Raw genomic sequence first — 10,727 nt, forward strand, 5'->3', positions numbered from 1 at the left:
CCACCTGGGGGCTCCTAGTGACAATCTCGCCACTCTATTTTGTACCAATTCCAATTTATCTAGCTCGCCATCACTATATGCTATCACATCCAATCCATACATAATGCTAGGCACTGCTACACTCTTCCACACTTCTCTCAATACTTCAAACTTACTCGCTCTCACTTTTGCTGCACTTCCAAGTATACCCAACCATTGGTTCGCCTTACTTAAATTCGCGGCCTTTGTTCTCTGACATCCTTCATGGTCCACACACATCCCTAAGTACTTGTACTCACTCATTTGTCCTAACAATCTCATTCCCTCCCAACATCCACACTCTGTTCATATCCTCAATCGATCCATTCACAACAAGTACTTGGCTCTTCTCCGCACTGAATCGCACATTAAAGTCCCTCCCATACTCAGTCACACAGTCAGCATACTTTTCAGTTCCTCGCTATTTTCACTCATAATCACAGCATCATCAGCATACAGAAGCATTCTTAACCTTTCGCCGCCTACACGCACACCAACATCCATTCTCCTCACCCTCGTGGCCATCTCTTCTGTGTAGAGGTTGAAGAGAAGCGGAGACAGGATACAGCCTTGTCGTACGCCTCTCCTGCTCCTCACCCAGTCCGTCTCAATATCCCCAAGTCTATATTTTGCTCTAGTATTCACATACATACTTCTCACAAGCCTCACACATTTTTCACTCATTCCAATTTTTCCCAGTATTTGACACAGAAGCTCTCTATCCACCCGGTCATACGCCTTTTCTATGTCTAGGAATGCCAAGTACACTTTCTTTCCATCTCTTTTCATTCTCCCTATCAGTTCATTCACAACATATATATTATCTTCTGCTCTTCTGTCGTATCTAAAACCATTTTGCTCTTCACCAAACACTCTTTCGTTCCTAATACATCTTTGCATCCGCTCATTCATAACCGCACAGAAAATCTTACCGCTGGTGTCAGCAAGGGCAATCGGTCTGTAGTTCCTAAGTTTCTTTTTGCTCTTGTGGCCACCCACAAGAGACCGTTGCTGATACAGATGTTTCTTGGAACTTAGTTTCGTTTGTGATGATTGTTTTGAACTAAATTGTTCATTCATGATTTATACTGGAAAAGTTATTTGCAGTATCTTGCTGTATTATCCTTGTTTTCAGTTTACGGACCATTAACACGGACCGTATACGGATGATCCGTTAACTCGGTTAACAGTACGAAGAAAACGAAAAATCCGTTAGGTGACCGAGACACATTTGACAGTGTCCCGCATGAGCGGCTGTTACGTAAAGTGAAGTCGTTGAGAATTGAGGGAAACGTGCTTTGATGGATCAGAAGTTTTATAGTAGGTAGACGACAACGTGTCAGTATTAACGGAACCGTGTCAGACTGGGCATCAGTGCGCAGCGACGTGCCACAAGGAAGCGTTTTTGGACCTATTTTGTTTGTTGCTTTTATGAATGATCTGCCAGAAGTAGTGTCCAGCGTGTGCTCCATGTATGCCGACGACACAAAAGTTCCTAATGCAGTGAAGCATGCGTCAAATAAAGCGCAATTGCAAGATAACAGTTTAGTTAACTGGGCTGATACGTGACAGCTGAGGTTTAAAGCTAACAAGTGTTAAGTACTTCACCTTGGGAAGAACAATGAACAGCAAGATTACAGTATGAGAAGATATGGTTACAAGGAGAGAGTAATGGTTGAAAAGTCTAGTGTGGAAAAAGATCTCGAGTTTATGTCGACAAGGAGCTGAAATTTTCTAATCATGTTGAAACGAAAGCTAATACATCCAACAAACTTCTTGGTCTAATCAGACGCTCTTATAAGTTCCTAGATGCAGAAGCGATGAAGTAGTTGTTTGTTGCTGTCGTGCGCTCGAATCTAGAGTTTGGAAACGTTGTGTGGTCATCGAGATTTGATCATGAAAAGATCCGGTCAAATGACACGATTTTCAATCTTCTGTGAACAAGGCAAGAAAAGGAAAAGAATCGGCGACAGGCCACATCAGGCCTACGCTTCAGCGCCGACATCACTATGTTATGTTATGTTAAGTCACGAAAAGTTCAAGATTCGGTGACAGGCTACATCAGGCCTACTCTTTAGCGCCGACATCGCTATGTTATGTTATGAAAGATCGAGTTTCAAAAGCCGGATCCCTTGTGAATCAAGTCACGAAAAGTTCAAGAATCCGTAACATGACATGGGCCTATTTCTTCAACGTGACGAATCTTCAATGCCGACACTTCTATTCTCATGGTTGAACTAGTATAAAATTGACACAACAGAAGCTCATTTTTACGGATGTAGATCGTTGTTCGCCTGTGTCGTCACTGATCTCAGTGACGTCACGGCATTAACGAATCACCGAAATGCGATCAAACCAGTCAACCAATCCATCATGGGAATGGCGGGTTTGTTTACGATTCTCGATTTACGTGACGTAACAAGAAAGCTGAACTGGAAAACGGAACTTCTCGTGGGTCAACCTTATATAATTCAATCATGTCTATTCTATTCTAAGTTAAATTAGCTCGAAATCAAAGTTTGCTATGACTGTATGACGGCGATATTTTTGTCCGTCAATATCTGCTTCCGGTGAGGACGTGCTCTTATGAGTAACCAATGTCTCCACCGCTACAGATACAGACGGCAGACGCTTGCTTTGTGTCTGCTGCCTGGCGCCTGCGAGTGCGGTGTGTATAATAATGTATTGTATATTCCCTCTTGGCTCTAAGAATAGTGCTACATCTTGGCGCCTACATCCTGACTGCAGTGTGCCGACATTGACAACTGAACTTACGGCAATCTATCACAGTGACACAGTATCACTAGGTACTTGTAGTCCTTGGTTATTGTACAGGACAGGAATTTGACCACCTCACTGGCCTGGGTAGTGGGTTGTAGGAAGCTATCAGCTATGCTCTGACTCTCGTTCAGCGCTGCTCCTCTTGAGTTCACCACAAGTGGCAAGGCATGTCAACCAGATGCTCCCTGCCAAGNAAGCTTTGTACAAAAATTGAAATTTGCTTAATTAAAAGCCTAATAGCTGGTAATTAAAACGTAATTAAGTAGTGTTCAATATTCATTATTGTTCTAATTCAAAGCCGTGTTGTATCCCAATACAGCTCACACAGCTAACGGAATTCGAACACGTGGATGTCGGCAATACGTATCAGTTAAATTTGAAGGGCTGACGCAATACGACTCACCACGTGTCGGATGTTGCCACACAAAATGACGGAATATAGGGATTTGGTAGGTTTCCATTCTAAAGGCTTTTTAATAAATATGGCAACATTTTGTGACGTTTCATCGTTGCTGACACGTAGTGAAGTGTTTTGAGAGTCATGTGAAGGCAACAGAACTTTACGTAACGCATACGGTTTTTTTTTTATAGTTTTTCATTTCTCGATGCGTCCTTAAAGTGTCGGAATATACCGCGTTTACCCTATCCATGATAATTTACTGGTCTACTTATAAGACTCAAAAATGAACTTGAGGGAGAGTCTAAAAAACTCTCTGCTTTGTCACTATGGTCAGTATAGCCCAAGTTGACTGTGCAATTCAAATATCTTCCTGAGCATAACTCAGCCGGGCATCTTCACGACTTTCGACACATAGTGCCCAGCATAGTGATTAGTGACAAAGCAGAGAGTTTTTTAGACTCTCCCTCAAGTTAATTTTTGAGTCCTATAACTTATAAGTAGACCAGTAAAGTATCATGGAAACCAGCATTATCATACTTAAGAAATTGGTTTAAATCTTGAAAAATTAGGATAATAAAAATGAACTGATTCTAAAAAAGCTCTGGTTTGCCACTATCACTATGGTGCCCAGCCCGCTGGGCAGGGCTTATGGGCAGTGTGAGTGGGCACAACCATGAACCAATACCAATCACAGCTTGAAAGCATCCCCATTAAGTTCAACCAATCACAGCTTGAAAGCATCCCTATCAACCAATCACAGACTCACAGTCACAGCTAGAAAGCAGATAACATTACAATTCCATTATCCAACCACCAGGATGGAATTCTAATTTTGAAGGTTCATATATTATTTCGATCCACCAAGACCACTTTTTTGATCTAACATTGTTATTTGAGGCAAAAAATGAACTTCTTAAAGGCTTAAAACACGTATGCTAACTTGCTCAGTTTCTATAAAGTACCTAATCACTTGGAAGTTGCAAGTCTGCACCTTTCACTCAACAATTAAAATTAATTATAAAAAGTATTAGTTAGTTGAAAGTTTGTCTCTTAAGTTGACCGCAATGAACTAAACTTCATTAAGTAATCATTAGGCAGAGTTTCCCATTGGCATCATGCACACTAAACTAAACATGCAATTCAGAGTTCAGACGAGCCGAACTACATAGGCCTAACACGTGAGCTAACATGCAACTGAATTGAATAGGTATCTAGCTTCTTTCCCGCTACCGGTGATCTAGCGCTAGTATGGAATATATCTACTTGGAAGGCCTTTAATGCCCATTGACAACATTTTTCTATGTCAAATAGTTTTTGAGTTGTGGGGGTTTTTGTTAAAAAAACGAAAAGTGGTCTAAGTTACCCCGCCAGTCTAAGTTACCCCATTTTACGATATCTATTATGTATAAAGCTAGTCTAGAAATCAAACATTTACTATCTCTAAAAAATCACCAAAAAAGTGTGATTTTGGAAAAATACCTTACCTCTGCTAAGGTCTGGAGGCTGGAGCAAAAAAAATATTTGCTGTATTAAAAAATTTTACTTACATAAAAGTTGCACCCAGGTGTTGGCTTGAAAACGTAATTGATGGAATTTGTCTATCTCATTACAAAAAAAATAGCAGCCATTTCTGCGCGACAGGGTAAAAAGGGACACCCCCCTGGGGTGGGACACCCTTAAAAATGCATTTACATTAGAACCTCAGGTAGCAAAGGCTCCAGTTAAAAAAAATGATTAACAAGAAAAAATTTTGATTACATTTACCTTGCTCAGCGAAAAAAATGCACTTATCAAAAAATTAGTATATTATATGATCGGTACCGTAATCACAAAATTGTACATAGAATGCTATGTATAGAATTGTGCACCGGGCATCATAGAATGAAAAGTAATTGACCTAAACTATGATTTATTTCTCCAAAACATATGGTTGTCACTAAAACATTGTTTTCTGTTTCGGGTATGTTTTTCACAATCTTTTTTGTTATAGTGAAATCACTTGACTGGATTAAAATTATGCGAAATTACAAACCATCCTGTAAGCTTACAGGTACAGAAGAAATGCTACATGGCGGCTGATATGAAGCTTGCTGTGGACAAGGTTGTTGTCAATGCTCAATGGCATTTCCACAGTCCATGGATACAGTAATATCACATTAATAATACAGTAATTAATGAATATGGTAATATATCAATAAAGGAAAAACAAGTAAAAATCACAGAAAATATCATTTATTTTACATCTACATCATCTACAATGAAAGGATGACATCAGAGTACTGTTAGTAATGGATGAGTACACTCTGCATGCTTCAAATGTTTTAAAATTTACTTTCATTGCAAGTGTCCTAGATTACCCCATTCCCAGGGGTAAATTGGGTTGGTTTTATTTTGTGCAGCCACCTTTGATGGGGCTACTCAGGACACTCTTTTTTTGCTTCTGGCACCTTACGAATAGCAAATGGATTTTTTTGGAGAAGCCATGCAATAGCCCTTGCAAAGAGCTTTGAAATGAGCCTGAACTTGTTTATGAAATGTTTCATGGTAAGAATTTATGAATGAAAAACGTCCAAAATCATCCCGAGTAGCCCCGGTTGACGGTACAGACCTTAGCAGAAGTAACTTTTCAAAATATTGTTTTTCACAATTTTTTTCAGGAATTTTTCATAGCTAGTAAATGTAGTATTTTTGACCTTCCTTTATACTACATAGATAGGAAAAATTTTGATGTTTACACCACTGTATTTGGTTTTTCAATATTCCAATTAGTTTTGCTACTAAAACAGTTTTATGCCGTGTCGGAGGACTGTCCCGAGTTACCCCGCCCATCCCGAGTAGCCCCAGTTGACGGTACCACATTTGTCTATGAATTTTCAATCAGGAACTTTTTAGGCAAATTAATATAATCAATATAACGTATATAATTTATGTAAAATGTAATTTAAATGTAATATCTAAAAATTTCTGATTTTCAGTTCTTGCATGAGATCTTGTTTGTTTATATTGTAGCAGGGGTAAAAAATATATATCTATTTTCCAAGCCATGGATGGAGTTTGAATGCCAATTTTAGAGCTGCTAGATTAATTATCTCTTATTTAATTGATAAAAGAGTGCAAGATTAAGCTGCAAGATGCCAATATTATTGAAAATATATCACTTTGGAACCATGAAATTTTAGTAGTAAGTAGGAATTTTGAAATTTTACATAATAATTTGACAACTTGCATGAGGTTATGACTTGGTTAGGATTTAAGTTACATGGTAATGGATATTATTTGCTTTGGTGTCCTATCATAGAAGTACAAGCAATAAGTAGCTTCATTTGTTCATTCTAAGCACAAAATAGCTCCAAAGTAGATTTTATCACAGACAAGAATGAATCAAGATTCAGGTATAGAGGATGAACAGGTGGTTCCAGATGCAATTAATCTTGTGAATGAGAGTAGAGGTCTTCCTGACCTACTCCTTGACACTGGCATGGCCAACAAAGCCACCGAGATGACAGAAATTGACTTACCACGCGTCGGAGCAAGTTGTGTTTCCAGCAACCTGCCCAACTCAGTATCTCAAACGACAGGTTTGTTCAATTTCAAAACTATGGTATTCACTTTCATAATTGATATTAAGCTTGACCAGTAAAGCATTGTCCTGCAAGAATACTGATACCATGAAAAATTCAGTGTTATCCCCTGCCAGTCTTGAATATATCTTTATTCAGTCTTGAACCCAAGTGTAGGTGGATGGAAAACACCAATAGATCTGATGTTTTTGCATTACTAGAAAATTTCTGCCATGGTGTTGCTAAATTATAGTCTAAAGCCATTGAAATTTTGATCCATTCCTAGATTTATCTTCTACTAATTGCCAGGTATTATAAGGTAGCTAGAAAATATATTTGTAGTTTTGTTTTTAACAAAGATTCAATTTCATTTTCAGTGAACCAAGATGAGCTAATCTTAGCACAGGAGCAAAAAATTGTAGATGAGGTAAGAAGCCTTTTCCCAGCATATTTGAAAAGCATTTCCTATAAATTAGGGCACTTCAAATCCATTTCTTGCTGATTTGGTCTGTCTTTTAGAGATGCACCATTATATACCTATAGTACGAGATGCTGAATGAGTGCTTCCCTAATGAAGAATGCAGCACTCAGAATGTGGAATTGTTCTTTTCTGAGAAAATTTTCAGGTGCAAAGTATTTGATAAACAATTTATGTAGGTACTACTTTGACCACAAATTTAATCTAGAATTAATAAGCAAAGAAAATATTAAAACCATATTTTCATTGAAAACTTTCCAATTTAATTGTTTATTTTATTTTGCAGATTTATCTAATTGATACTACATATAAACATGGATTATTAGGCTTAGGCTGCTAAAAAACAGCTGAGATCAAAACACAGTCAACATTTATTATTTTGAATTATGAAGTTAATTCAAGTATGAAGTATTGAAGTATGTATTATTTATTACCTATGTTGTATGGACAATTTATCATTATTTATGTTACAGATCAAAGCCTCCACTCCGATGATTGGACCAAAAACTGACCTTCAGCCGCTGCAACAGGAATTTGCCAATGATATTGTGTATTCAGCTAAGGTAATGTGATATTACTCTTTTTCAATATATTGCTGAGCAAAAACATATATATCTGTGCTAGGTATCTATCCATGCTATCTATCTTTTTTTATTGAATATTTAATATTTATTTGTCAACAAAATTCATTTTTTATGTTAATCAAGCATGAATTACAAAAAAAGTGATGCATTACAATAATTATTGCTCTATAGATATTTAAAGTTAACAGTTACATTTCTTATTACTCTTTCTTTATTATCTTATTACTCTTAACTGTAATATTTACCATTCTATTACTGTTATATCTACCCTTGTGGCTGCTGCATAAGCTGTATAGTATACAATACAGTTATGGGGTCTGTACATATAGTTACGGGATGCACCTGCCCTGAAGGTGACTTCCATGTGTATCATTTCTTTTGACTGTACAACTTCATATAACAACAATTTTGCTAGCATTCATTATAACTGTTCACTGCACAGGTAGAGCAGCTGCAGAAGCAGTACAGTCACATGCGGCGCACTAGGCCAGATGGCAACTGCTTCTTGCGTGGCTTTATCTTCTCGTACCTTGAGCACTGCATCCAGCACCCTGACGAGCTGGCAAGGTGGGGCTCTCATCTTGTGGCTCGTCTTCAATGTATCTTCCTGGCATCCATATGGATTTATCATCCATCTTGTCATATCATCCATCTTGCCATACCGGTATCATCCATCTTGCCATATCATTCATCTTGTCATATCATTCATCTTGTCATATCATCCATCTTGTCATATCATTCATCTTGTCATATCATTCATCTTGTCATATCATTCATCTTGTCATATCATCCATCTTGTCATATCATACTTGTCAATTATCCATCTTGTCATATCGTCCATCTTGTCATATCATTCATCTTGTCATATCATCCATCTTGTCATATCATCCATCTTGCCATATCATCCATCTTGCCATATCATCCACCTTGTCAATTATCCATCTTGCCATATCCATCTTGATCATGTCATATCATCCATTTTGTCATATCATCCATTTTGTCATATCATCCATCTTGCCATATCATCCATCTTGCCATATCATCCATTTTGCAATATCATCCATCTTGTCTGATCGCTTATCTTGAGCTGTTTATTGATGTGTTAATCATAAATTGAAAGTATTTTTAATACTTTTCATCGTCTAGTGTTGATTTTCATCAAATTTCTATTAATTTATTGCAATGAATATCTTATTTGATTATCAGTTTCTCTTTCAGATTTAAAAAGAAGATTGTGGAAAGCAAAGCTGAACTTTTTGCACTTGGGTTTCCTAAATTCACAACCGAAGACTTCCATGACACGGTAAGCTTGTGTTTACTTAGACTGAACATTGGCATTTATTAACCCATTTATGCTGAAGGTGAGAAAAATTTTGCTTGTACTATGGACAAACTGATGAAATGGTTTCACTGAGACACAGTTAAATAATTTATCCACTTTATTCAAGAAAATCAGTTGGAAATAAAATAGGTATATAAAATAAAAATGTATAAAATAAAAATTCTATAATATTCTATAATATTCTATCGTGCGTAAGCAACAAAATACTTTTGATGGAAGTTAGCTGACCTAAATGTAGGACGACAAGCATAAACGGGTTAAGATGCGTCTGATGCTGATGCTGTTGAATTGATACTTTGAGGCTTATACCTATCAACTCTTAATTATGATTGAACTATTTCTCAACTTACTTTTACATAATTTATTAGATTGCCAATCACTCATGAATGACTTTTGATATAATTTGTGGAAGTGCTGTGTGATCTGGAGAGAAGCTTCAGCAAAAAAAAATCTACTTGCAGATCCCTTCATTAGGTATATGTCTTGTTATGGTATATTAGGTAGTACGTATGTATTGCCTATTCATTATATTGTTTTGTTATTATTTTGTCTTGTGTTATCTTCTATATTTGTCTATTGTTTATTATATTTATAGGTATATATTTTCTTGTTATTATATTGTCTTTTGATACAGTTTGTGGAAGTGCTGAGCGACCTAGAGAAGAGCATCAACAAAAGCAACAGCCTGCAGAGGGTGGAGTCTGTCATCAACGACGCAGGACTGAGCGACTACCTGGTCGTGTACTTGCGCCTACTCATCTCAGCTCACTTGCAGAAAAATGCTGACTTCTTCACATTCTTTATCGAGGGCGAGAGAACTGTGGTCGAATTCTGTAAACAGGTGCTGCTACAGGATGAATTTGTTCACTCTTAGCCTTCAATCAAGCATAATTACTAGAAAATATCCCTGTTCTAGTGGAAGACTTTTGCGCTCATTACTGAACACTTATAACATTCTTTATCGAGGGCGAGAGAACTGTGGTCGAATTCTGTAAACAGGTGCTGCTACAGGATGAATTTGTTCACTCTTAGCCTTCAGTCGAGCATAATTACTAGAAAATATCCCTGTTCTAGTGGAAGACTTATGCGCTCACTACTGAACACTCTTCACATTCTTTATCGAGGGCGAGAGAACTGTGGTTGAATTCTGTAAACAGGTGCTGCTACAGGATGAACTTGTTTACTCTTAGCCTTCAGTCGAGCATAGTTACTAGAAAATATCCCCAGTTCTAGTGGAAGACTTATACGCTCGCTACTGAACACTACTATCATTAATCAGTGATTTTAGGGAATCATGTAATTCTAGTGGAAAGTCTATGGGTTCACTAGTGACCTGAATACACCTATCATTAGAGTTAGAGAAGCGTTTAGGTCGTTTGAAAGGGGTACATGTTCTCTAAATAACTTAGTTATTCGCACTATGGATACATGTTCTTCTAATTCATGTAAAATATTTAGTGTTAAGTCATTTCTTTATAAGAGATAGGTGTATTTCAAGTCATCAAAGCTTTTCTCGATCGTTGTGCCACACACAAACTATGCAGAATTTTATTGTTTATTCATT

General features: G+C 37.3%; 1 protein-coding gene across 2 annotated transcripts; it reads left to right on the plus strand.

Moving 5' to 3' along the window:
• Positions 1 to 6,417: 6,417 nt before the first annotated feature.
• LOC108681396 (ubiquitin thioesterase OTUB1) lies at positions 6,418 to 10,223 on the plus strand. Of its 2 annotated transcripts, XM_018170415.2 has the most exons (7): positions 6,418 to 6,777; positions 7,137 to 7,186; positions 7,711 to 7,800; positions 8,264 to 8,388; positions 9,040 to 9,124; positions 9,798 to 9,958; positions 10,117 to 10,223. In XM_018170415.2, the coding sequence occupies exons 1-7, from the start codon at positions 6,576 to 6,578 to the stop codon at positions 10,193 to 10,195; spliced, it is 792 nt and encodes a 263-aa protein (XP_018025904.1). In that variant the 5' UTR covers positions 6,418 to 6,575; the 3' UTR covers positions 10,196 to 10,223. The 2 variants fall into 2 exon arrangements, with proteins under 2 accessions (XP_018025904.1, XP_018025903.1); XM_018170414.2 differs by lacking the exon at positions 10,117 to 10,223 and having other exon boundaries at positions 6,420 to 6,777; positions 9,798 to 10,052.
• Positions 10,224 to 10,727: the final 504 nt, after the last annotated feature.

Source organism: Hyalella azteca, unplaced genomic scaffold (assembly GCF_000764305.2).
Source record: "Hyalella azteca isolate HAZT.00-mixed unplaced genomic scaffold, Hazt_2.0.2 contig11500, whole genome shotgun sequence".
Taxonomy (NCBI): Eukaryota; Metazoa; Arthropoda; class Malacostraca; order Amphipoda; family Hyalellidae; genus Hyalella; species Hyalella azteca.

Coding starts and splice junctions, on each gene's coding strand:
- LOC108681396 (XM_018170415.2), top strand. CDS start 6,576: ATGAATCAAGATTCAGGTATAGAGGATGAACAGGTGGTTCCAGATGCA. Junction 6,778..7,136: donor CTCAGTATCTCAAACGACAG/GTTTGTTCAATT, acceptor TTTCATTTTCAG/TGAACCAAGATGAGCTAATC. Junction 7,187..7,710: donor AGCAAAAAATTGTAGATGAG/GTAAGAAGCCTT, acceptor TTTATGTTACAG/ATCAAAGCCTCCACTCCGAT.